Below are 25922 nucleotides of genomic sequence, written 5' to 3' on the forward strand. Positions count from 1 at the left end.
CCTCACCCCTCACAGGTATATCTTGTCAATAACAAACGAGGACGAGATCCGGGAGTACATTGTTGACCTCATCCAGGGGACCGACGGGAAAAAGAATCAGTTTGTGGAAGAGCTGCTGGCCCGGTGGAGGAAGTGCTCCCAGCTGCCACTCGAGCCTGTGCCGGCGTATCGGAAAAGGGATGGTGAGTGCTACGGGGAGGAAGGAGTGGAAGTCTCAAATAAGCTTCATTCGGTTATTCAATTTATAAACAATTAGATGTCACAAGTGCTCATGCCTGCTCCTGGTTTTGTCTGTTGTGACTGTGTAAAGCCCATTTCATTCACTGAGTAAGAGTGGATATTTTTCTCTTGCTGTTACTTGCCCTTTCTTGTGCTTACATATGCTTCCAGAGACTTTGGAAGTGCCTCGGGCTGGAGACCAAGTGAAAAAGGGTAAACGCAAAGGAAGAAACAAGCAGGAGGCACCTGCCCACGCAGAGCCCAGCACATATGTAGAGGAGGTGAAAACCCCACTCGACCTGGCCAAGGTGAGTGTGTCTAGTACATGAGGACAGACTACGTGTGGCTGGGGGCTGAGGGTGCGTTGAGCCCAGGACACAGAGAAAAGTAGTATCAAATGCTAACGAAGGATTGTAGAGTCATGGATTGGTTTCTGTTGGAAGGGACCTGAAAGCTGATCCAGCTCCAACCCCTGCCACGGGCAGGGACCCCTTCCACTGGAGCAGCTTGCTCCAAGCCCCTGTGTCCAACCTGGCCTTGAGCACTGCCAGGGATGGGGCAGCCACAGCTTCTCTGGGCACCCTGTGCCAGCGCCTCAGCACCCTCACAGGGAAGAGCTTCTGCCTAAGAGCTCAGCTCAGTCTCCCCTCGGGCAGGTTCAAGCCATTCCCCTTGGCCTGTCCCTACAGGCCCTTGTCCCAAGCCCCTCTCCAGGTTTCCTGCAGCCCCTTTAGGCACTGGAGCTGCTCTCAGGTCTCCCCTTCAGGAGCCTTCTCTTCTCCAGGCTGCCCCAGCCCAGCTCTCTCAGCCTGGCTCCAGAGCAGAGCTGCTCCAGCCCTCGCAGCATCTCCATGGCCTCCTCTGGCCTCGCTCCAGCAGCTCCACGTCCCTCTTGTGCTGCTGCCCCAGAGCTGGATCAGGGCTGCAGGGGGGGTCTCCCCAGAGCCCAGCAGTGGGGCAGGATCCCCTCCCTGAGCTGCTGCTCATGCTCTGTGGGGGTGCAGCCCAGCACATGGGGGAGTTTGCGCTCAAGCACACACTGAAGCTGGGTCATGGGGAGCTTCTCCTTACCCAGTACCCCAAGCCCTTCTCCTCAGGGCTGCTCCATCCAGTCTCCCCCAGCCTGTGTGTGCTGGGGGTTGCCCTGACCCTGGGGCAGGACCTTGCACTTGGTCTTGCTGAACTTTGTGTTCAACATGCTGAAAGTGTTTGTGAAAGTAATTTTTTCTAAGACAAAATAACACCTTTTTTGAACTGGGGTGTAAAAAGGGACAGTAATGGTCCATTTCCTTGTAGGTGTCTTCTAAGCTAACTAAAATATATATATAAAATTGGGAGCACTCTGCAAGGTTTGCTGAGCACAGTCGCATTGTCTTCTTTCGTTGTTTCTTTTCTTTCCATGGCTGTAGCATTTTAATCTGGCAGTGGCAGAAATGCCATTGAGCAGAACTGGGGTGATGGAAATGCTGCATCTGCTTGTTACTAGACCAGTACCTGCTGCTACTGAGAGCAGGCAAAACCAGGCAGAACAAGAGGTGTCCTAGTGCCACAGTGCAGCACCAGCATGGAGAAAAGCAACATGGGGCATAGAGCAGTGCTTGCTGAGGTGTTGTGTGGAGCAGGAGTGATCCTCTAGCGTGCAGCAGGCAGAGAGCATGGGTTGTTGTTCTGTGGTGAATGGAAATAGGTTTTCTGGGGAAGGCTTTCTGAGAAACCCTGTTTTCTGTTGTTGAGAGACACTGGAGAGGAGAGGCAAAGAAAAACTGTGCTTGCACTGTAAGGGAATTTTCAGGTGTGTCACAGGTTCAGCAGCTAAAGGCCAGAGAGTGCATTTCTTGGAGTGCTGCTTGCTGAAATAGATAAGGGACCACAGCTCCTGGTCATGGTGGCTGTGGCTGGCGGGCAGTCCACAGCTGAAACAGCCTCATCTAGTGTTACGAGACAGGTTTGTGCCTGGAATGTGTTGTGCTTATTTCTCAAAGCATCTGGTTTTGAGTATTGCCAGAGCAATGGGAGCAGTTGGATTTCTTCTGTTCCCCTGGAATGATTTCTGTGCTGTAATTAATTCCTGCAATTAACTTCTCAAGCATTAGCTTCTCAGCGGTACCTGCTGTAGATGTTGGGTGGGAGGAGGAGCCCTTTGTTTCTTCCATTAAGGTGTAAGGTCTGAGGGAGAAAACAGAGAATTCCACTATTTGATGACTAATCCGCCACTGCCTACAGTATCTCACTTTGTTTCTCATCAGGGTTTCTCTACTAGGGCCTGACCCAAAGCTTAGTCCCTGATCCAGAGCCTGACCCAAGGCACACATGGCTTTGCTGTAAACTAAATAGCCCTTGAAAGTAAATCAGGGCAGAGCTGAGCTCCTGTTTGCAGCTCTTCAGTACCTGTGAATTGATCCTGTGGGCTGGAACACTGAATGGCACATCTGCCACCTCAACCCATGCAGTTTTAGCCCTCAGAGGGAGCAAATATCAAGTGGATCAGTGACATCCTTATGTCCTTGCTTTGTTTACATTCCTTGGACCCTTCTGGCAGGCTTACGCTTGTCTTTCCATTGAATCTGGGGTCTGGTCCAAGTTCCATTCCAGTCTCCCCAGCCTGCTCCAGGGTCAGTGCTTTCCCTTTGCTGTTGGTGTTGCACTGCAAATACAGTTTGTTTCCTGGTTTGATTCTCAGGCACAGGAGAGCAGCAGTGGAGCTGGCAGTGTGAGCAGTTCCTCGAAGAAGAAGCCCAAATACGTCAGCCTCTACACCAAGGAGGGGCAGGACAAGCTGGCAGTGCTGCTCCCCGGGCGATACGCCTGCGAGTGCCTGGGCCAGAAGCACAAACTCATCAACAATTGCCTGGATTGTGGGCGCATTGTCTGCGAGCAGGAGGGCTCTGGGCCCTGTTTGTTCTGTGGAGCTCTGGTTAGTAACAAGGAGGGGGTTATTTGCTGTGCTTGAACTCAGTGTAGTTTGCTCAGGGCTTTGGAACGCCGTGGGGCTGAATTAGCCTCTAGGATCAAAGTTCCGCTGGCAAAGTTCTCCCACCTCTAAAGCTGGACAGAGAAGAACCTCTACGATGTCATTCTGGGGGAAGGAGAACTGTCGTGGCTTTGAGTCGCTTTGTGTTTCTTTTATGATGTGCCCTATCAGAGAGTGGACAGGTTTCCCTCATACTTTACATCACTTTGGAGCTGCTGGGTTTATGACAGTCACCTGTGGCTGTCCTGGGCATCACATCAGCGTCCAAAACACGTGCAAAGCTTCACCCCCATCCTGGGCACGGCCCCTGTAGCCTTGTAAGGGGCAAGAGATGCAGCCAGGGCTGGTGTGCTGACTTTCCTCCCACACTTGTGTAGTGAACATCATTTGGGATACCTGTTACACCCTGTGTTTGGTTGAAAGGGCACCTTTTGGAGAAAGGGGGCAAGGTAATGACAGCAGATTAGGTAAAGTTAACTTCAGGAGAGAGGAAAACATTGGTGCGATGAAGAAAATGCTTCAAATCCAATTCTGTGCTATTTTTAAGGATCTGTTTAATTGGAAGTGGCCAACCAAGAGGGAGGACCTCTGTGTTTAGTGTTCTGTGTTTGGTCATCTGCTCGGGAGATTGAGTGCATTTCTCATGCTTTGAGATCACTTAGCAGCATGCCCACCCACAGAACTGAGAAGGACCAAGCTGTACATTTCTCATGGGTGGCTTTTAGGAAAGAATGAGCTACTGGGTATCTCCCTGTGTGAATAACACTGAAGGGAGGGAGGTGTGGGCTAGTCTAGTGTTTTAAGCAGCTTACCCTGAGCTGTTGTCCCAGGCTCCGAAGCCGGTCAAGTATGTGGCATCCTTCTCAAGGCTTCATTTCCTTTTTCTTTCCTTAGGTGTGCACTAAAGAAGAGCAGGACATTCTTCAGCGGGACTCAAATAAGAGCCAGAAGTTGCTGAAGAAGCTTATGGCAGGTCAGTATCAATTTTATACGTGTAATATAATGAATCCAATCAGCTGTACATCAGCAGGAGCCCTCCTCTGCCTCCCTGCACTACACTTGCCTCGATGTTGTGCAGAAGTGAGAGTGTTTGTGTCCTGGTGTGGAAATTGTCTAGATCCATTCATCCAAATTATACAGAATTGCTGGCAAAGTCTAAAGGTGATTCTTTCTTAGGAGCTGACACCTGAGTGTTTCTCTGGGATGTGAGTTGCCAGGACAGCCGTGAGCTTTTATTTCCTACAGACTTTACTGAGCCACTTCCCCTCGTTGCTGCAGAGTGCCTGTGGTGGGCATTAAAAGGGAAGGGAAGGGCTGGGAAGTTGGCTCCTTGTATCCTCTCTGCAAGAGTTCGGCAGCGTTTCTGGACTTGGAACAGAGGTGGTAACTGCGAGTGTCAAATGGCAGCATAAAATGTCCTCACGCAGAGGCCCCGGGGCTTCTCATTAGGCATTGCTGAATCAATCATATGAACTGGATCATTGTAGCAGTCCTTGAAAATGAGGATAAGTCTCATGTGGAATGTGTGCTGTGGAAGATGAAGTGCTGCTATCTGATTTGCTGCGTCTAGAGAGGTGGTGGTTAATATCTTCTAATGACTCTTCTTGTCTAACACTTATCTGGGGAGCTAAAAATAGGGACAAAGCCAAGGAAAGTGAGGGGAAATGATACCCAGTCTCCCAGCGAAGACCTGTGCATTATGGGGATGCTTGTCTGAGTTTAGCTGAAATATAGCCAAGGTCACAGTGTTCTTGGTTTGGAAAATACACTTTGCTGAAGAACTGGGGAAATACTTACTCTGGGTGTTGGTGTCAGCTTCCCTTTTGAGCTGCTGGGGTGGCAGGAGGTCCTGTAAGTGCTTGAGAGTAAGGGCTGATCACAAGTGGCTCTGTTTATGCCGACATACTTCAGGATCTTCTTTTCTTACCCATTTTATTGCTCTTCCCCTCTGCCGCTGCCAGGCCTTGCTTTGTGCTTTGTCTCTGTAGGTGAAAGCTGAAATGTGATTAGCTGTTTGTCTTGGATCAGCACAACAGGGGAACACGGGCTTTTTTGTTTCCCTGAAAGAAAGGTGTTAGCCTGCAGGATGTCTTCTGTGAAATGGTTTGCTCCATTGTGGCTTTGATGCAAACCTTTTATGGTCTTTGTTCCCTTTTGTTTGGTTGTCTGGGTTTGGCCCCTTGCCAGGAATGGTAAGAAAGAGGAGATGGTTACTGGGAATGGATTTCTCCCTCACTAACAATAGCTGGTCTGAAAACCTGCTGAGGTGCTCTGAGGGAGGATTGTGTTTGCAGAGGCACACACAGCAGCAGACAAGGCTTGATCTGTGCTAACTGGCCATTTGTCAGTAATCTGTCCTCAGCAAGACTCTCTCCGTGGAAGTGACAACACTTAGGAGAGAATTTGGCTTTTAGGAGAGGACTCAGGGTCTGTGGTTGGAGATGGGCAGAGTTTAGACCAGCCAAACTGTTAGGGAAGGGTGAAGGAGAATCAAAGACCAGGACCTTCTCTCTAAACACTACCTGGCCATTGTCACTGTAGTATTTAAATGCTTCTTCCTCTTTGGAGAAAGGACTCTGTGAGACAGGCTAGAGGGAAAATTGAGACTTGAACCTGGTTTGCAAAGGTGCTGATCATGGGGCAAAGCCCTTCAAATGGTGTTTGGTTTAGGGAGCATTTCCTCAGCCAGGCCCGCCAAGACTGGGCTTTAAACAACTGGCTGTTGAGCTGTGATTTGTTCTCTATCTTAGGTGCTGAAAGTTCAGGGAATTTGAGTGCCATAAGCAAAGATTTACTGCCTCGCCAAGAGGCCAGACTCAAAGCCGGCCTGGAGATGGCTGTGAAACACAAAGACAAGTTGTTGGAGTTTGACAGGACAAGGTAAGATACCAGTTGTGAAACTATGGTGAGATAGCACAAATGCTCTGCAGGCTAAGCTGCCTTCGACAGAAACGTCAGAGAGCTCCTTCTAAAACCTGGGCTGTAGCTACAGACACCCTAATGCTGGAGTTTGATGGCACAAGAGTAAACCCCTCAAATAGGTCCTGTTTGGAATTCATAGAATCCCAGGCTGGTTTGGGTTGGAAGGGACCTTAAAGCTCATCCAGTCCCAACCCCCGCCACGGGCAGGGACCCCTTCCACTGGAGCAGCTTGCTCCAAGCCCCTGTGTCCAACCTGGCCTTGAGCACTGCCAGGGATGGGGCAGCCACAGCTTCTCTGGGCACCCTGTGCCAGCGCCTCAGCACCCTCACAGGGAAGAGCTTCTGCCTAAGGGCTCATCTCAGTCTCCCCTCGGGCAGGTTCAAGCCATTCCCCTTGGCCTGTCCCTACAGGCCCTTGTCCCAAGCCCCTCTCCAGGTTCCCTGCAGCCCCTTTAGGCACTGGAGCTGCTCTCAGGTCTCCCCTTCAGGAGCCTTCTCTTGTCCAGGCTGAATTCCTGGCTTTGTGTCCCTGACAGCTCAGGTCTCGCTCTCCCGAGAGCGGAGAAGATCTGGTAGGAGGGCAGGTTCGGGGCAGTCGGTGCTGTGTCACTGCCCCACCACGCCCATCTGCTGCTCCGGTTGTTTCTCACCAGCGTGCGCCGCACCCAGGTCATCGATGATGAATCCGATTACTTTGCCACTGACTCCAACCAGTGGCTCTCCAAGCAGGAGAGGGAAGCTCTCCAGAAGAGGGAGCAGGAGCTGCGGGAGCTGCGGCACGCCTCTCGGCTTGCCAGGAAGATCACCATCGACTTCGCTGGCAGGCAGATCCTGGAGGAGGACAGCAGCATGGCCGAGTACCACAGCATGTGAGTGAGAAGTGGCAGCACCGCGGTGTGCCTGAGAGCAAGGAGGTGACAGCTGGAGGTGATGGGGTCTGGCTGAATCTGGAGAGCAAGCGTAAGGAAGGCCGAGCAAGCTGATCCCTTGAAGGGTGCCTCTGATGTGAGGGTGTCGGTTTGGGTTCTTTTCTTCCTGGAGGGTCTTTCTGGCTTGCAGCATATCGTCTCTTTCAGTACAGTTCTGCTGAGCCCCTCTGCTAAGCTCCCGTGTGAGAGGCTTGCACAGGGTTTCAGTAGCTGGTGTGTCTGTTAAAGATAAAGCTGCCCTGGAAAGAGATGTTGCAGAAGGCTAATCCCAAGAGAACCAATTCACCTCAAATTCAAAGCAAGCTGAGCTTCTGTGGTAGAGTGACTGGTCAAACTGGGAATCAGACTGAGTGGAAAGATTATGTAGTTAGGGGAGATGCTGTGGGTCAGACATGTTCATGTGGGGAGAAAGGAGACGTTGCCGGGGGAAATTTTCATGTCTCTTTTTGTGCTTGCAGGTTGGATGAAACCATCGAAGCCATGAATCGTGGCACACTGAGCGAGCCAGCCAGGAGCCCGGAAGCAAAGGCAACCCTGGGTCCTGGTGTTTTGGTGAATCCCCGTCTTCTTCAGCCTGCTCCTTTGGTCAGTGGGGGTTGAATCTGGAGAGTTGAGCATAAGAACTGTGAATTCTGGCATGGCTGTAGTACCTCTGTGCTCTCCTGTGTCTGAGATCCCTGTTAGCTGTCTGAGCTGGGGACAAAGAAGGTTTCATAGAATAGTTAGGGTTGGAAAGGACCTCAAGATCATCAGATCATCCAGTTCCAAGCCCCCTGCCATGGGCAGGGACACCTCACACTAAACCATCCCACCCAAGGCTTCATCCAACCTGGCCTTGAACACCACCAGGGATGGAGCACTCGCAGCCTCCCTGGGCAACCCATTCCAGTGCCTCACCAACCCTAACAGGAAAGAATTAAAGTTTGCCAGTGCCCTGCTCTGTTTCCTGCTCTCTTTATCCAAGTTTTAGTCTCCTGCCTCCTTTTCAGGAATGTGGGAGAATTTTTAAGAGTTTTAACCTCAGCCTAAGGTTGTGTGACTTTTTCAGCATTATTTATATACCTCAGGCTCTCTGAGCCTTCCAAGTGCCTAAAGGGGACCTACAAAAAGTCTGGAAAGGGGCTTTTTACAAGGGCAGGTAGGGATAGGACAAGGGGGAATGGCTTTAAAATGACAGAGGGGAGATTTGGATTAGATACTAGGAAGAAGTTTATTCTTTAAATCCATTGTGTAGCTGTGATGCATAGAAAGGAGAAGACTCATGGAGCAGAGCATGACCTTGCTTTTTCTACTGCGAAGTATGGCATGGAAACAGAGTGGGTTTGCAGGGAAGGGAAAGTGATCCCAATAAGAGTAATACCTCTGTCCTTACATCCTTACATGATGGAAAACTTCAAATAGGATTTACACTTGATATATGTTGTTCCTAGAGTGGTGCTAACATCTTTCTTGTTTCTTTTGAACACTCTGAAGTGGGTGGACCAAACTGGTTTGCTCCCACACAGGAAACCCATCCATTCCATGGACACTGGTAATGAACCTGGCTCCGAGAGAAACAGGTTGCGGATTCAGGATCGAGAGTTGCAGGAGATCTCAGATGATGGTTGGTGCCTCAGCATGCACCAGCCTTGGGCTTCCTTGCTTGTAAGAGGAATTAAAAGGTAAAGGAGTGGCCTGAGCTGTGATGTGTCCTGGGCAGCTCTTGCTTTGTAGGTGTCCTGGGTTCAGCAGTAGCAGTTATTTTTCTCCTTAGTAGCTAGTGCAGTGCTATGTTTTCATTTTTTGGCCTGGGAAGAGAGCTGATAATGCCGATGTTTTCAGTTGCTGCTCACATGTTTGGTCTGGCCAAGGACTTTGTGAGTCTCATGCTCTGCCAGGGAGGAGGGGAGGCCGGGAGGAAGCAGAGACAGGACACCTGACCCAAACTGACCAAAGAGGTATTCCATACCACAGCACGTCATGCCCAGGATGTAACGGGGAGTTACCCAGAAGGGCTGGGACTGCAGGGTTGGAGGAGGTATCGGTCGGTGCTTGGCTGGGGGGAGTGGGGCGAGTTATTGGTCGGCTGGTGTTGAGGTGTTGTATTCTCTTCCCTTGTTATTTCCTTTATCATTATTATCATTAGTGGTAGCAGCAGTGGTTTGTGTTACACCTTAGTTACTGAACTGTTCTTATCTCAACCTGTGGGAGTTGCATTCTTTTCGATTCTCCTCTCCGTCCCTCCAGGAGCAGGGGGAGGGCAAGAAGGGGGGGAGTGAGTGGACGGGCTGTGTGGATCGATTTAAACCACGACAGTAGGTGAGGTGGCAAGTTGTGTTCCTCACGGGATAGCTTCTGGTACCTACCGAGAGCTCCCGTTTGGAAGCTGTGCTTCCTCCACCAGTGTACTCCTGGTTTGGGAAGCTGTGCTTCCTCCTCCAGTGTACTCCTGGTTTGGGAAGCTGGTGATGCTGTTTTTCAGGAGAGTAGCTAACCTGGAAGGTACAAGTTTTCTCACAGTGGGTGAATCAGAGAGAGGCTGGGATTTCTGCACTGCCATTGGGATGTACCTTTGTGGACTTGGACAGGCAGACAGGCTGAAGATGTGACGTGTTCTACTGGTCTTTTTGAGCTTTGCAAAGAAGTGAACAGTAGCACCAGGCTTTGTCTGAAAAACACAACCGCGTGGACACACCCCTTGCCATTACTTCCCCCTCCAGAATCAGGTTACAAAGAGAAGCTCCTTCCTCCCAGCATCCCTGGCACATTAACTCACCTTTCCTACTATTCGTATGGAGCAAAGAATCTTCTCTAGCCTTTTTTTTTTCCCCTTTCCTTTACAGAATTTTCCATTCTAGAGAGCAAAGGTTTTTCACTTACCAAGCTAAAGGCACTGTAAATCTTCCTGTGCCTGGCTTTACATCCCGGTGGTATGTGGATGCTGTTGGCTCCCCCAGTACAGCTGCAGGGCCTGGTGCCTGTTCTGGGAGCCCAGGAGCGGCAGCTAACAACTGCTTTGTACGTGTTCTTACCATGCAGAACTGTTTGAGCTTGTCAGGGTATTGCATGAGCAGATTGCCCCATGGATGTATCTGGAATACTGCTGTGCTTGCAGGGGATTGATGTCCTTTGCTGTTGCTCTGAAGCCATAAGGACATGCTCTGCTTGTGGCATTATTTGTTGCCCATCTCAGCTTTTCCCTGACATGTTGCTTTGTGTTGAAATAGTCAGGGCAAAGCTTAGCAGCAGGGATTTGCATTAGTGAAACATCAGATTGAAAAACCTGTCCATGTGGGTGATTTCTGCTGAAATTTAAGTCCTAAATTCTCCTTTGTCCTCTAGGGTGGAGGGCAGGACCTGGTACACCTCTCATAGGGGGCGGTTGTGGATTGCAGCTACTGCTAAAAGGCCTTCCCCTCAGGAAATCTCTGAACTGGAGACCACCTACAGGATGCTGCTCCGGAAAGGTGAACTTCTCTCCTTGGATCTTTGTATTATTGGTACATTGAGCCACGTAATGAGCAGTGTCAGAAAGGCCTCTGCTGAGCAGTTATTGCTGCTTTGCTTTTTAACCTTCTGTTCTTGAAATTCTCTTCATCCTTTCTGCATGTCATCAGCCACATGGGTCTGGTGGCAGCATTTAACTTCGTCCTGCTGCTGATCACATACTCAAACCACAAGCACTATTGAATGGCACCTGACTTCTGCAGCAGCAGTGGACTTCGTTTTATTCTTGGCTTGAGCAAGAAGCAGTGGAGCATGTGCTTGCCTGCATGTGCAGTGGCTTGTGCTTCAGTCTGCTTACAGTGCTGTTAAAGGCTTTTCATGGATTCTGACCTTGTGGAAATCAGGATTGCAAAGCTGCAGGTCCTCAGGAAGATGTTCTCTCATGTGGGCAGGAGGGTGCTGGTGGCTGCACTCTGCGTCTGTTTGTGTGGTGTTTCTGTGCGTCACCCAGTTTAAATGTCATGCAGCAGGATTGTCTGCCCCCTCATCAGAGCGAGGAGCTCTTCCCACACTCTATGTTCCTCCGTCAGAAGCTAAGCAGGGAAAGGTGTTTATATAATGAAATCTACCAAACTTAGTCCTGTCATGGTGAAGATCCTGAGCTGGATAAGGAACGATGGGGTGTTAAAATAGCTGTATGTCTCCTTGTGCCTCAAAAAGTAGAAGTGTGTGGAGGAGAGGGAAGGGTGCCTGGGGTTAGCAGACCCCAGCTATGCGTGTGGTGATGTGGAACCCCTGAAGAGATGTTTCTTTTGCTGCAGATGTGGAATTTCCAAGCGATTATCCCTCCGGATGCCTCCTGGGCTGTGTGGACGTGACTGATTGCTTATCACAAGAGCAATTTAATGAGCAGGTGAGTACAGCAAACAAACCTTTGCAAGCTTGCATTAGCCAGCAGCTTTTAAACAGTGTAACTCGCCTCCATGAGATGCTCTGCAGAAGGCAGTGAGTGGGGATTTTAGACTTGTGTTGAGAAAAGACACAACCACTGTGGTCTTGTATGCCTAGAAAGAAAACGTACGGGGAAAATGGATTTCATCAGTGGTAGAAGCATGCAGTGGGCTAACACAGACTAAATCCATCATCAGCCTCTCTGGTGGTGAGATAGTTTGGTTGAAACTAGTTCCTCACATACTCTGAAACCCTTTTCAGTAAGGACTTGTGCCTGTTTAATTAAACCAATGATGCAAGGGATTGGGGCAGCCGTTACTCCCCTTGCTGCACAGATAGACGCTCACCAGATGCTGTGGCTGTGCTTGACCGAGGAAGACGAGGCCCTGCAAAGCATTAACGTTGTATTTCTTGTTTTCATCCTCCTTTGGCAAACTTGAGAGCTTACATGTTACCTGGATGTGGCTTCCAAAGCATGATCAAGTACTCTGGTATGAGGGGAGGGTGCTTGGCCCATCTAGATCCGTAGCTGCTGGAGCTGCCCAGTGCTTCTTCCTGGAGCTGGAGGTCACAGTGGCCTCACTGGTGAGACCTGTGCTCTGGTCAGAGCAGAGTCACCAGGAGCAGGAGCTGTGGGAGGAGGTGAGCACCCTCCTACCAGGGAGGATGAACAGGAGAGCAGCAGGGGCTTTATGGAGACCCTGCAGAGGAGACATCAGAGCCCCTAGATACAGGGAAGGAGGGACAGCTGCAGATTACTGAGGAGATCAGGACTCCTCAAGGGACATGTAAGTGGCCTCTTTCTGAATGAGGCAGGAGGTCTGGTGACCAGGGACAGGTGTTGGGGCCTTCTTCACCTCAGGCTTCAATAGCAAGGTCTTCCAGAGATCTCATGCCTGGTGGCAAAGTTCAAGGAGGAGAGGGACTACCTGTAGCGAAGGGAGGTAGAACTGGGAGTCTTCTGAGAAATCAACCAACAGAAGTCTGTAAGTGCTGATGGTGTGCATCCAGATATGCTGAGAGTGTGGCAGATGTGTTTGTGAGGCCACTCCTGCCTTGGAAGGGTTGCGGAGATCAGGAGAGCACCCTGGTAACTGTAGAAAGGCGGCTATTACATCCATCTTTGAAAAGGGAAGGAAGGATGATCCTGGACACTTCAGGCCAGGAAATTCATAGAGCAACTCCTCTTGGAGGCCAATTTTGGAGGAGGGAATAGCTGAGGAGGGAATAACTGGTGTGGGTTTCCCTGGGGGTAACACCAAGCACAACACAGCTGTTCTTGGTGCTGGTTCATACCTCTTCACCTCACTGCCCCTCTACAGACAGGTTTGGTCTGATGGGAATGACCAGACCGTGCAGGGCTTGAGAGTGAACTGAGACCATCTTGTGAGGTGGAATCCCCCAGGCTGATGGACACCTTCTTGCCGTGAAGGGCTGGAGAGGCACCAGCACCTGGGGGCTCCTTCTCATGAAGGTGCTCTCCTGGCTTTGCCAAGCCCTGGGAGGTTTTTTTAGCAGGGGCAGATGCCTGGAAACTAGAGATGGAAAGAGTATTTCTGACAAGGGGGTGTCTGTTCAGTCTAGGGTGGAAGGGGGAGAGGTTGGAGTATGAGCAGCAGAGGGAGCTTTGGGACTGGAGTACAATGAAATCTAGTGGAGTATTTGGCCTTGTATGGAGCAGGCCTCTAGAGAGAGGAGAGGACCCTGGGGCCAGCGTAGGGATTTTCTTCGGTAGCATCCACTCGTTTGCCATTTGGTCTTCAGTGCAGATTCTCATCCTTCTGCTGTCCATAACAGCGGTGGAAAAGTACACCTTGGTCTCTGACAAGTACTTTTCTGTCTGTAACAATCCCTCCTCTTTGTGGATACGTTCTCCAGGCACTGGTAAAGTGCCTGTAACAGCTTCTTCCAATCCGGAAACTGCGCTGTAGGCGACCAGCTTTTAATCCTCCCATGGAGGACCCTCACAAGGAGCTGTGTTCTCCGCGAATGCCTCCCAGTCTGCTGGCACTGCCTGGCCACAGAGGCACGGGAGGAAGAGCAGTGTCTTCCAGGAGCACTGTTATTGCACCTAATGGCGAGAGATTTACTTCTTCTCAGTGTCATGGCAATCCCTGTTTTATATTTCACTGGCTTTTTGCTTCTCCCATATTGCAACCTATTTGTAATTCCTCATTTTTTGCCTTTTTGCAGTGGTTTTGTCCATTTTCCCCCAAGGATTGCTTTATGTAGTGTTCATTTCCCTAGCTGGTAAGATTGAACTCTGAGAACTGAGCCTCTTTCTGAAGTTGGTTTATGAGGAAATGTGTGTTTTTATGGACTATCATGAGCAGCAAATGCATCTGAATGAAGCTGAGATTCATTTAACTGCAGTGCTAGCCAGGTGAAAAAGCATTGTCGTGCCAGCTCAGAAATGTGAGTTGGATCACACTGGGAGTAGGAAGTCCCAGTTGCTCACACTGGTGATTCAGCCCAGGTTCATCAGCAACCAGCATCAAAACCACTTGTCAGCAGTGTAATCCAGCATTTCTTGGGGTACAAGGACATCTCCTAGCTCAGGGGAAGAGGGTGAGGAAGATGACATGGTTTTGCATGCAGGTCACTGTGCTTTGCCTCACACTTCTCTTCATCAGCTCGTATCTGAAACTTGTTCCAGAAGAAATCCTTCCGCAAGTGCAGGACAAGTCACGTCTGCAGATTATTCCCACCCCCCACAAATGAAACACTTCCCTGTCTTGCTCACTGTCCTGTGGTGGTGCAGCTGCCATTGAAGTCTGTTACGACTTGTGGCCATTTGTTTCCATAGGCAAGGGAGACTCTTCCTGCTCTTTCCCTCACATGACTTCTCTGTTATTTCAGTCCTTACGATGCTGTCACCCGCTCCCTGCTCAGCACTATCTGCAGATCTCATTTTCGTGCTGTTTGCATCCTCTCTCAGGTTGCTAATGAAGATGTTAGTGGCACCCTGCTGGTATTTTTCTATCATTATCCTCATTTACTCTTATCTTTTTGTTTAACACTTGTGCTCAAAGAAGCAAACTGAAGCAACGGTGCTCCGTTTTGCCAGATGCAGCAGGCTCAGGCTGAGTCCCTACCCGACAGCTTGTGTTGTTATCAGGGACTCATTATTTATCCCTGGTATTACTGGACACGTAAGCCTGGCCCTGTGTAACCCGTTTGGAGGGATCTTGCAGCTCTGCCCCATGTGCAGTGCTTGAAGACTGGCAGACATTGTTGAAGTGGTTTCCAAATCTTCAGGGCCGTGTGAGAAGTGATGACAGAACGGAATCATGTATGTGGTAGCTGGCAGGGATCAGAGGAAGAACAGAGAAGAGACGTCCTTGTCATTAAAGTCAGCGTCACAACAGATGCCATTGCCCTAATCCCAGTTGTGCTACTTATTGCATGAGCTGGTTAAATCTGTTCCTCTGGGGCTCTTTCCTACATGGAAAATAAAGCTCATCAGAGGTTGTTTACACCTGATTTTACTGATAAAAGCTGCGATCTTCAGACTGAAGCTGCTTTAGGAGCGGAAGACATTGTCAGGTAGGAAAGTCCACCCCAGGTATCAAGTGTCACCTGCTTTGCTCGCAGGGGACTGAAGCAAAAGCCACTTTCTGACTGCAGCCCCGCTGCTGCAGGCGGGGGTTGGCTGGTGCCAGGAGTTCCCTCCATGTGGCTCTTAAATCTCAGTATTTCCAGTTGAGCTTTGCACATCTTGCACCTCCTGGGAGCGCCTTCTGGGCTCGCTTCCTTCTCTTCATGGCAGCCACCCAAAAAGCGGTGCTGGAGACCAGAATGATCCCTTTGTTTTGCTTCTCGGCACTAAAGGTGACCTGGAATCTTTGGGTTTATTTTCCCCCTGCTGAGATCTGAGCACTGACGACAGCTTTTCCTTGCTCCAGGCCTGACATCACTGACACCTTGAGCCGAGCAAGGAGCTGCCTTTCTTTTCCTGCATGAGGTGTTGGTGACTTCAGCAGCGCTCGCTGGGGAAACACGGGATGGCACAGGCAGGGCTTGGCAGGAGGCTAAACCAAGCAGGGAAGTATTTACATTTATGCCCTTTTAATGTGCTCTGAAGTCCATGTTCGTTTTGCTGATGACTTTGATCTCAGAGACTATTACTTTAACTGGAAAAAGAACATTTCCGCTGCTGCTATTTTGGTAGCTGATAGGTGTGTTTGGACTTATTTTGAACACGAGCACACACACATGCCAGTATGTAGTTGTAGCCATTATCTGGGGCTGAAGTATTGGGTAATTGTGTTTTACAGGAGTAAAGTGTTTAGTTTTCATTTCTAGGTGCTCACTTAGTGTCCTAAATCTGCACAAGGGAACACATCTAAGCTATTTTTGTGCCATGAGATTGCAGCTATCATTTAAACAACTATCATCTTTCCCTCTCAGGAAATTTGTGTTTAATCTCTTGTCCTCCTCTTCCCTCCCCAGTGAAAATAACAGTAAGATAAAAAGAGGCTCAGGTGCCAGGCATGGAGAACTCATTTTGAATTCTCAAGCAGGAGTGAAGCAGGGTAGAATTTTTCTGCGTTTAGACTCCAGAAGGTGCCTGTTTAGATTCTCTCCAAATAAAGGAACAATAGCCCGCTGGTCATATTTTCCTAAGGAAGAAGTTAATGAGAGGGAGAAACACAAACATGTAGATTGACGTGGACTTCGAAGAACAGTGTAAATACAGAGACACTTTTTATGAGGACCTTCTCCCTAAAGTAAATGTTTCCTAGTGTCGGCTGTGAGCGAGACAAGCATGTTTGTGTGCTGCTGTGGCTGCCTATGCACCTTCCTTGCCCTCACCCAGTGGGGTATTTGCCTTTTTGTTCCTGAGGCTTAGTTATTGCACTTCAGCTGAGGGTTTTAAAGGCTAGATCAGATATACTTCCTTCTGCAGCAGTCTAGGTGGTTGTTAATGATTGAAATCAATGAAAGGCCTTTGAACTTTACAGGTCCCTGAATTCTCCTAAGTTGAATTTGTCTTTTGCCTGTAGCCCGATGCCAGATCAAGCAGCATTAGGCCTTAGCCTGGCTTGCAGGGTGATGCATCCCTTTATTTGGTTTCTGACAAAGCCTTGGTTCATGGTTCTAGGAGCAGAGCAGAGCAGGCAGGCAGCTGGTTTGGATTATAGGCAGTAAGAGCTGGGGGAGTTTTTCCTGATGTGAAGTGCTTTGGTTTTCATCAGAGGCTCTGCTAAGGCTCCAGCTGCCTTGCATAAGCCAGCAGGTTTACTGAGGCCACTGCGCAGTCTGTTAAGATGAAGGAGAGATTGTCACTTGATGATGATTAATTTAGGAATGCATTAACATGCCAAAGAAATCGAATGATAGAGGGTAGCTTGCCCTCTCCTCTGGTTTCCTAGACCCTAGGGGAAAAGCGAAGCCAAGGCTGAAGTATATGACTTAATTACTGCTGACTGTGGACTTAGCCTCTGTTACCATTTCAGCAAACTAGGCAGTGATCTGCGAGGTTTTCGCCTTTCCCTCAGATGTGGTCACTGATACGTGCCGCCTTCTTGGTGCTTGGTTTTTATTTAGTCCTGAAATCAAGACTCAGATAAGACCAACCTCGAGCCTGGCTGCTGCTCAGGTGCCCCATACCTTCACCTTCTGGTTGTAGCTCCAACAGGCTGAGCTGTGACCACCCCTGAGGTGGTGACCCCCAGTGAGAGGGGAGCTGGCAGCAACAAAATGCAACCAACTGTGGTAAACATGCAGTGCGCAAGGACCACGCTTGCTTAAGCTGTCGCTGTCATGTCACTGATCTCATAGCCCCAAACAGACCGGTTGCGGGGATGCGTGTCCCGGCTCTGCCGTGCGTTGGGCTATGAGAAATCTCATCCCGCTGGTGGTATCGAATCGGTAGCTGGAAGCAGCATCGCTCCTCCTCAGGGAGCAGCAGCAAGGGCCAGCATGGGGTGAAGTGAATCAGGGCAGGGATGCAGGTGCCTTGTCTGTGCTGGGTTTGTCCAGGGTTTACCTGATCTCCATCACCTGCTGCACTCGGCTCTGCTGTTTTACCCCTGTGCTTTGCAGCTCTCACTTCTGCAGGGTCCCCACGAAGCGGATTGAAGCTCTCTGTCTCTGTCTAGGAGGGCGCAGGTGCTGCAAGCTGCTTGAGCCAGAAGCAGGTGCCCTGGTTTCCCCTCATCTTCTCCTCCCTATGGCCTCTTCCCCGCTCCTTGCCAGGTCCTAACAGAGAGCGCAGTGGCAGGGCTGCACTGCAGCTGGGGTTAGCGCTGCCTCCTCCATCCGTGGGCATAGGAGGATGAAAGCGGCTCTTCCAGCTGAGCTTAGAACACTACCAAGTATTTTTCCAAGTCGATCCAGTTTTTCCTGACGGCCACCAAGCACTTTATAAACATCTCAAGCTCTTCTCATGCTGCTTCCAGTGTTTACCATGAGTGGGTGTTTCCTCAGACTGGTGTTGAAGCTGCAGGAGGGTGTCAGTGGCTCCTGCCGGGCCAGTTCAGGGAGAACAGGGGGGTGCATTGTGTGCCCCATGTTTGCCAGCACCACTGAGTCCTCCACTCTTCCTGTGGACTGGAGCTGTGGCATTCTGCTCAGCATTTAAAATCCGAGGGCACCAGCACAGGTTTGAATATTAAATCTACATTGCAAAATACGAATATTAGTTTTACTATGTTTTAATTGCTTCCCCTGCCCTTTGAATCAAAGTACAGCTTGTGGTATAGCAACATGACAAGAGCCAGGCTCAGGGCTGAGAGACGAAGAACAGCCACCAAATGAATCCAGCCGGCTGGGGGAAGGATCCTGCAGTGATCCCAGCCTGCTGTGCCTGGAGCTGGGTGTGTACCAGCATACGAGGGGCAGATCAGGCAAGGGCTGAGAGGCATCACTGTGGGACGAAGGGGAAAGGAAAGCAGGCGAGCAGAATTCCTTGTGCATCCTCACAAAGGGTGCCGGTGCCAGCACAGGATCTGCCAGCAGCAGATGTAAGCTCTCAAAAGCAGCGGGGAGGATGTTGACTGCAACAATGCATCAAGGCTGCGGTTTGTAACCTCAATAGTAAGGCAGTTAACTTTTTTTTTAACAAAGACATTTTGATTGCCAAATCCATAACCATTAGCAGCTGTGGTTTCGAGCTGTTCCTTCCTCACACGTTGCAGTCTAGACCTGACAGGCTTTCAAACAAAAGTTTGGCTGCCGGCTTTTGTTTGTGTTTCTTTGCTATCCTGCTTTCTTTCCTTTTTGCCCCTTGTGTTGATTTGGATTGAGCATCAACACATATCCCTTCTCTAAGCCAGCCTCCCCGGAGCATCTCCTCTGCATCCATGTGGTCTTCTGTGAGAAGAGTGGCGTGTAGAGCGCCTCGAGTGCATGTGCGCAGGCTGCAGTACTGGATGTGTCTGCCTCAGGCTAGAAAATTTGGCATTTCTAGAAAGCTGGATCTGCTTTGGGGTTTCTGTTTAGGAAAATGTTGTTTCTCTTTGGCCAAAGGCTGGTTGGCCTGTGCTAAGGCAGAGGGAACAGGGCCCTAAAAGGTGGTGCTTGAAAATGTGCTCAGAGTTGAGTCTGATGCCAGACCACGTCGTGAGGGAGAGCAGACCTCAAAGTGAAGCACTTGGTGCTCTGCAGTGCTGGAGGTCTGAGTCCAGAGGAGGTGGCACAGAGCAGCGGCAAACCTGAGACTCCTGGCTCGGGCAATGGCTCCTGTTGCCAGTCAGATGCCACCTTTGGGTGAACATGCCCTGGAGCACTTCAGGATTGAGAAAATTGGCCAGGTGATCCCTCAAAGTGAATGTCCTGCTAATGGGGTAGTGGAAACTACCTTGTTAGAACAGCAGATGGGGAAATGATGCTTCAACGCCATTCTCCTTGGAAAAGCCACAAGGATGGATGTGGCATGGACACGGTGGTTCCTAAAGGCTGATCCTGCAGGCTGGGAGAAGTATAGGGCTTTTTTTCCGTCTGATTAACTCATACCTGCAGATGGACCACAGAGCCGGTGACTGAGCATCAGGCACTGGAACCAGTGTTACTGCTGGTGCTGACTTACTGGAATCAGGGAGTTTGCAGCACCCACAACCGGATAAGCATCATCTTTCTCCCTTTTGATGGTTCCATTTCTCCTGCATCCATGTGTCTGTGTTGCGGGCATTGCCACAAATGCTCCTCTTTGGCTGCGGCACTGTTGGTGCTTGCCAGAAACTCCCGACTTTCTTTTCCCTTTTGCAAACCACTAAAGAAACATTTTCTAGCTGGATGGTGAGCGATTTCCCCCCGGAGAGGAGGAGAAAATGGCTGTTTAGTAGTTAATTACCTGTTACGTTGGTCTGACAGCTATGAAGCTTATGAGGCATGAAAGAAGAGCAGAACCGCCTCTCCCACAAATCACCATGAAAACGGGGTGAAGGAAGTTGTGCCTGGATCCCGGGGGATGCCTCGCATCCCGCTGCCCTCCCTTGCACGTGGCCAAGGGGCTTCTCACAACACCCAGGGAAGAGCCCTGTGCGTGTTTTTGCCTGCTGGGGAAGGCTGATTTATTGCCTCTGCTGGTTAGGGCAGCCCTGCTCTTTCAGAGGAGATGCCGTTGCCGCCAAGATGATTTTTTCCCTTTGAATGCATTTTACAGGGAGCTCTCTTGCCAACACATGGGCTCCGCTTGCTTTTATTCTTTCCAGACAGTGTTGCTTTCCAGTGCTGCCTCCTTTATTTCAGAGCTGTTGGAGAGCAGCAGGGAAATGAAGGCTGGAGCTGGTGTCTTGGCCCTGCACTGCCTGGCAGAGCAGCTGTATTTCCCCTGTTGTTCGCTAAGGAGGCATGCCAGGAAAATGATTCAACCCTTTCCATTATCAACCTTGCAGAGCAACTCAAGCACCTCCCTGCTGCTCGGTGCTAGTGCCCCAGGGCCACCCCTCAGCAGCTGCAAGATGGAGAGGATGGCAGCCACCCACTGAAGGACTACAGGTTCCAGCGTGCAATTCTGCGCCGTGCCCCGGCTCACCGGGATGCGCGCCGGGGATGTGCGCTGGCGAGCTTGGGTCCGTGGGCAAGGGGAGCGGGGAGAGCTCCGGCTGCATTGCAGGGCTCTGGGGCCGTTCCCACCCGGTGGTAGCATTCGGTCTCTTGCGCTGCCTCTGCTTGTCCCCTTTTGTGTCTGGAGACCTTAATGGGAGCAAAAGATGCTCTTGAAAGGTCGGTAGCAAAGCTGCCAGGGAGCGTTTGGCTTTGTGCTGTGCGGGGCTGCCGCTCCGGTGCACGCAGTGCCTTTGTTCCTTTCTTGGATGCACCGGAGCAGAGCTCATCCCGTTAGTGATGGTTTGGCTCCCCCGTGGCATGTTTGCCCTTGGGTCCTTCTATGCCCCTTCCTTAGGTGCACACCACTTGGGTTCAAGCAAGTGCAGCTGATTGGAGAGGGGTGAAGAACTCGAGGGGTTCGGGACAGTCCTTTTCCGTGTTTTGTTTTTCCGTGTGCTGAGATGGAATTGGGATGAGCTGAGGGTCCTGAACACCACATGGCCCCTGTGTCGCACTGCAGGCTGTACCCAAATCATGACAAAAAGGTTTACTTCAACAGATTGGAGGGAGGGAGGGAAAAAAATGAGCAGGATTTTCTGTTTCTCTCAAATGTCAGAGAAGGTGGGCTCCTGGCTCCATGGCTCCAAGCTGGCTTGTCCCCTCCTTTGCTCTTTTGCTGTGGGCTGTGGAGTGAGGAGGCTGGCAGCCCTGCTGCTATTTCTGGTGGTGATGAGCTGGGGATTGGAGACGAGGAATGGTGAAAACAAAGTGGAGGGAACATTCATTAGCAATTATCGCTGCTTGCAGCTTGATTGGGGCGGCTCTTGGGGACATCTGATAGCCTCTTAATACATGTTCAAAGCGCGGCTCCGGCGAGAGGGTGAATGTGGTGGCTGGTTTGCAGAGGAGCACAGCACTCAGCTCCCTTTGCCATTTAACCTCGAGCTCTTTCTGTGTGCGTTAAGCTGCCTTGAGATCTGCTTTGGGTTTGAGTTATCTTTTATTCTCTGCTAATCTCTTTGCAGCCGGGATCTTACAGACCTGTTTGTTAGCAGCAAATGGAAGCCCGGTTGGTGTGGTTGCAGCTATGGGCTGAGCAGGACGGGTGGTACCGGTGCCGGTGCAGGGAGTGCGTACGTGGGGCTTTTCCACTGTGTGAAGCAGTGGGCTGGAGCAGCAGTTGGTGAGCTGTGCCGGCTGTTGGCAGCCCACGGAGCCCATCGTCCTCCCAACTGCCTGTCACAAGCCCGCTACGAGGTGGCAGAAGGTCTGAAAAGAGGCTGAATCATTTCTTTTACACCATAGTTACATTGCATAATCCCTCTTTTGAGCTTTCCTGCTCATCTGCAGGATTGGAGGAGAGTGGGTGTTCTCCTTGAAGGACAAGCTGGCCTCTGGACTATATTTGGTGTAAAGAGCCTTTTTAGCCACCTTCTCCTAAATACTGAGTTGCTTCCTGGTGAAGGCAATGTCAAAGCCTGTAGTACTGACACCTTTGTTGTTTACACCCTCAGGATTGTAACAATGAGTGCTGTTGGGATGAAGAAGGAGCATCCCCTGTCGAACTCCTGGCTGGGTTTAGCCCTTGGCTCTTGCTTTCCTTCTAAGTTGACCTTTGATTTAAAACCCTGCTGTTGCAGATCCTCTTTACTGGGGATCTGCTCTGTCTTCCCTCCGTGGCACACTAGATGTGGCTTTTGGGCTTTTACGACAAGCTTCAGGTTTGCTGAAGTGATGATGGGCAGTGGCTGCTCTCTGTGGGGTGTAGGAGTTGGCAGTAAATTTGTTCTCTGTCTTCTAAGCTTACTGCGTTGCAGATTGTACAGTGACTCGACCAACTTCTCACTGCAGAAACATTGAGAAATGGGCTTTTTACTTGTTAGACACTTGAGTGGCCTTGGAGAAGGTAACAGAGGCAAATGTGTTTGGTGGCTTGGTGGCAGTGTCTCTGCTGATAAGTCATAGAATCAGAATCCTGGACTGGTTTGGGTTAAAGGGACCTTAAAGCTCATCCATTTCCAACCCTTGCCACGGGCAGGGAGACCTTCCAGTAGAGCAGCTTGCTCCAAGCCCCTGTGTCCAACCTGGCCTTGAGCACTGCCAGGGATGGGGCAGCTGTAGCTTCTCTGGGCACCCTGTGCCAGTGTCGAAGTCAGCTCAGTAGCTGCCAGTGGGAGAGGCATCTTTGGCATAGGGCAGGTAGGTACCAGTGTCCTAGCGGCTGAGCTAAGCTGCAGAAAGAGCCAAAGAGGTGGAGGAGTGCCGCCGCTCAGCCACACTGCCTGTTGTGATGTGACTGATGACCAGACAAGACGCTATAGATACATCAGATGAGTCAGTAGGTGTCTATAGGTGACATTGCTCATGGGGATCATGCGTGGCACTGAGCGCAAGCACTGTTTAGGGTTAGCAACAGGGAGAGATTCTGGGGAGGAAATACTATCAGTGACCTCTAGGGAATGAGGTTCATGGAGGTGGTTTCTGAGCACCTTAACTATGGCTGTGCTTTTGCTCCTGGTGATGAGACCCTTTCTTGAGCAGTTCAGCCCATTAATCCACCAGAAAACTGACTTTACCCAAAAGGTCCTTAAATTTCTGCAGGATAAATGAGTTTAATTGACTTGTGGAAAGGGACTGGGGTAAGAGGGAGCCCGTTAGCCCATTAGTTTGGCTCAGCATCTTGGGGCTCAGCATCCTGTGGGAGCTCAGCCTCATCTTCTCCATTTGGGAGTGTCTCGTCTCTAGGCAGAGGAAAGGGTTACAGCTTTTTCTCAGCTCCAGCAGGCAGGAATATTCTGCTTTTGCTGTTCACCAGGATGGGTAAGGGGTTTCCGGGGTAGATACAATAGGAGGCCTTAAATGCAGCGGCTGGACTGGGGTCTCCTTCCCTGCCTCCTGCGAGTGAGATGCCAGAGGAAGGACTGAAGCCTTTAAAATGCAGGACACGGAGGGATTTGGCACACGTACAGAGACCTACCCTGGGAGCAGAGATGAAAGGCTGTGGCGTGGCAGTGTAGACCCAAGTTGCAGCTGTGACATACGCTTCGGCCTTGGGATAGAATTGAGCTGGAAGCTTCTGGAGCTGAAGGTTTGATCCTGGTTTGAGATGAAAGCTGTCAGTGGAGAAACCAACCTGGCTGTCTCTCACTGCTGATGCCAGGGTGTAGAGGTGTGTCAGGTGTGTCAGAGGCACACAGTGATTGTCCACATCCACCTAGGAGGTGGTGGCTGAGGAGGCTTGGGAAGCAGCTGGACTCAGGCAGCAAGACCTCTGGTCCCAGACACATCCTGGCTGAAGAAGCCACTGTCTGAACCACATGTGGTAGAACAGGGATGGACCATCTCTGTAACCAGGTTTGGATGGTGGCTTGTGCCCCACGTGTTGTGGTGTGACCTTTGGAGCCTGTGTTGGTGCGGGAGCTGCTGGCTATGTCAGGTCCTCTGGCTCCAGAGAGGCCACCAGGCACCCGTGTGCCGCTGAGAGCGATGAACTGGCGCCAGCATTTCTCACTCCCCAAGGGTTGGCTGGGGATATTCACACTGGCTCTTTCTATCCTTCCAAGATCCTCCTTCCCTGCAGATGGGAAATGAAAATCCTTGGCACTGGCGTGGAGCAGTGGAAGCAAGTCAAGTAGTGTGGCTCAATGAAAAGAGAGGAAGAAGCCTGTCCAAGCCTGGATGGGTACAGCAGGGCAGCCACGGGCGATGCTCCCTGGCGTGGGCATTGTACAGAGCAGCTAAGGGCACGTACATCTCTCTCTTGCTTGGTGAACAGCTCTTATGTTCTGTTGTAAAATGAGAGGGGCTGGAAATGCTTTCCCTGCTTGATCCAATCCCAGTGTCAGGCTTCTGTAAATCTCCCCTAACCGCTGGCAAAGCTGCCAGACACTGCTACAGCGCAGGGAGAGCAAGTTGCTCCCTGCTTCCCTCTCCGTGCCCAGCTGTTCCAGGGCAAATCCAAACTCATCTTGGCAGGTTGGTGAGAGCTTTTCAAACACTCAGCCTTGGAGTCATTTGTTAGTAACAAATGGGGGATTTGCCAGGGCACGCTGCTCCATCTGGCCTGGCATCCTGTCCCCTACAGCAGCCTTGACGGATCTGCTTGAGGAAGGCAGGGGAGCAAGAGGAAATTGGGGGCAGTTTTCCCATGGAAGGAAAACCGCTTCAGCGGTCTGCTGGAACGGCGTTTCCTGGGCTGCAGCACCCCTGGGGCATGTCCTCGCCTCTGCGCTGTCAGTGCAAGGGCTGCAGCTAATGGAGAATCCCAGTGGTGGTTGGTACATCCATCTTCTATTGCTGTTTTGCATTTCACTTCTGAGCACCAGTGAGGCTGAGCTGCATCCAGACAGGATTTGGGTGCACTTCCCTTGCTGAGTGGTTTCCTTCTCCTTTTCCCCCCGTGGTTAATGAGAGAAACAATCTGTTCATGCTCTTCCTATAAAATTCTCCCATGTCTTCACCGCAGCAAAATCTCTCTGTAGACTCTGAGCACAGAGCCAGCCCTGCACGGGAACAGCCAGCTTCTCCAAGCCATCACCTTGGCGAGTTGCAAGTGTTTTCTATTGCTTAGCCTTTAGATGCAGCCAAATCTCAAGGGCTGCTGCATGTCCCACCACAGGATGGTGTGTGCTCTCCAAATCTCAAAGCCTTTGTGTTTGGACCGAGCTTTCAGGGGAAAAGATGGGGATGTACCTGTAGCTCCAACAGCTGCTTCAGTAGAAGAGGTGGCCATCACCTCTTTGAGTTTGCCAAGCTGTTCTGTTTGAGGTGCTGGTGTGCTGCGGTGACCGGCTGGGGTTGAGCAGGGGTATCCACATCCCCAGCCATCTGAATCTGGGAATGCATTATGCTCAAAATGGGTCCCATGCTTGTCCCAGCGTGAAGCAGGCAGTGAGCAGCAAGCTTGGGAGGGCAGGGCCCTGACTGCCTCTCTGTTGACACCCCATGCTTTACATGAGCTTAAGCCCAGTAAGAAGCTGCACCTTTGAGGCAGTGAAGCACAGGTCAGTGCTAACGGGGGCTAAGGAGGGTTGGGGAGCACACAGGGGAGTGGCTTGGGAGCAGGTCTGGAACGGGAGCAAGATCTGGCAGAGGCGCAATGAGAAGAGGCGTAGTGAGGAGCTCACCCGTTAAAACCCAAACCTGGAACTGTTGGTTTTATTTTTTGTTGGAAGTTACTAAACTGGCTTAGTCTGAGCTGCTACAGCCCAGATATAACCCACCTCTTGCCAGTTTCCCTGCTCCTGACCACTGAGCTCTTTTTGCACCACAGCAGCCGGCCTGACTCTGTTCTCTGTGTGTGTGTCTGTGTTTCACAGTATCCGGATCTGAGCCAGGAGTCCGGGTCTCCATTTGTCTTTATCTGCACGAATCCCCAGGAGATGGTTGTGAAGTTTCCCATCAAAGGCAAACCCAAAATCTGTAAGTAGTAAAGTTTCCACAGATGCCCCCCTTGGCCTGCTCTCATCACCACCTCTGCTTGCCTTTGCCAGATGAGTTCGCAACCTTTG

At 50.8% G+C, this 25922-nt stretch overlaps 1 protein-coding gene across 2 annotated transcripts in view; it reads left to right on the forward strand.

Moving 5' to 3' along the window:
• Nucleotides 1-25922, forward strand: part of TRIP4 (thyroid hormone receptor interactor 4) — a 31296-nt gene that overhangs the window by 836 nt on the left and 4538 nt on the right. For both annotated transcript variants that reach the window (XM_065688123.1, XM_065688124.1), the window contains exons 2-12: nt 16-182; nt 391-527; nt 2900-3133; nt 4085-4163; nt 5941-6070; nt 6766-6981; nt 7500-7626; nt 8515-8702; nt 10363-10487; nt 11289-11380; nt 25731-25833. In XM_065688123.1, the coding sequence (XP_065544195.1) occupies nt 16-182; nt 391-527; nt 2900-3133; nt 4085-4163; nt 5941-6070; nt 6766-6981; nt 7500-7626; nt 8515-8702; nt 10363-10487; nt 11289-11380; nt 25731-25833 (1598 nt within the window). The remainder of the gene's footprint in view (nt 1-15; nt 183-390; nt 528-2899; nt 3134-4084; nt 4164-5940; nt 6071-6765; nt 6982-7499; nt 7627-8514; nt 8703-10362; nt 10488-11288; nt 11381-25730; nt 25834-25922) is intronic.

The sequence above is a fragment of the Lathamus discolor genome, chromosome 8 (assembly GCF_037157495.1).
Source record: "Lathamus discolor isolate bLatDis1 chromosome 8, bLatDis1.hap1, whole genome shotgun sequence".
NCBI lineage: Eukaryota > Metazoa > Chordata > Aves > Psittaciformes > Psittacidae > Lathamus > Lathamus discolor.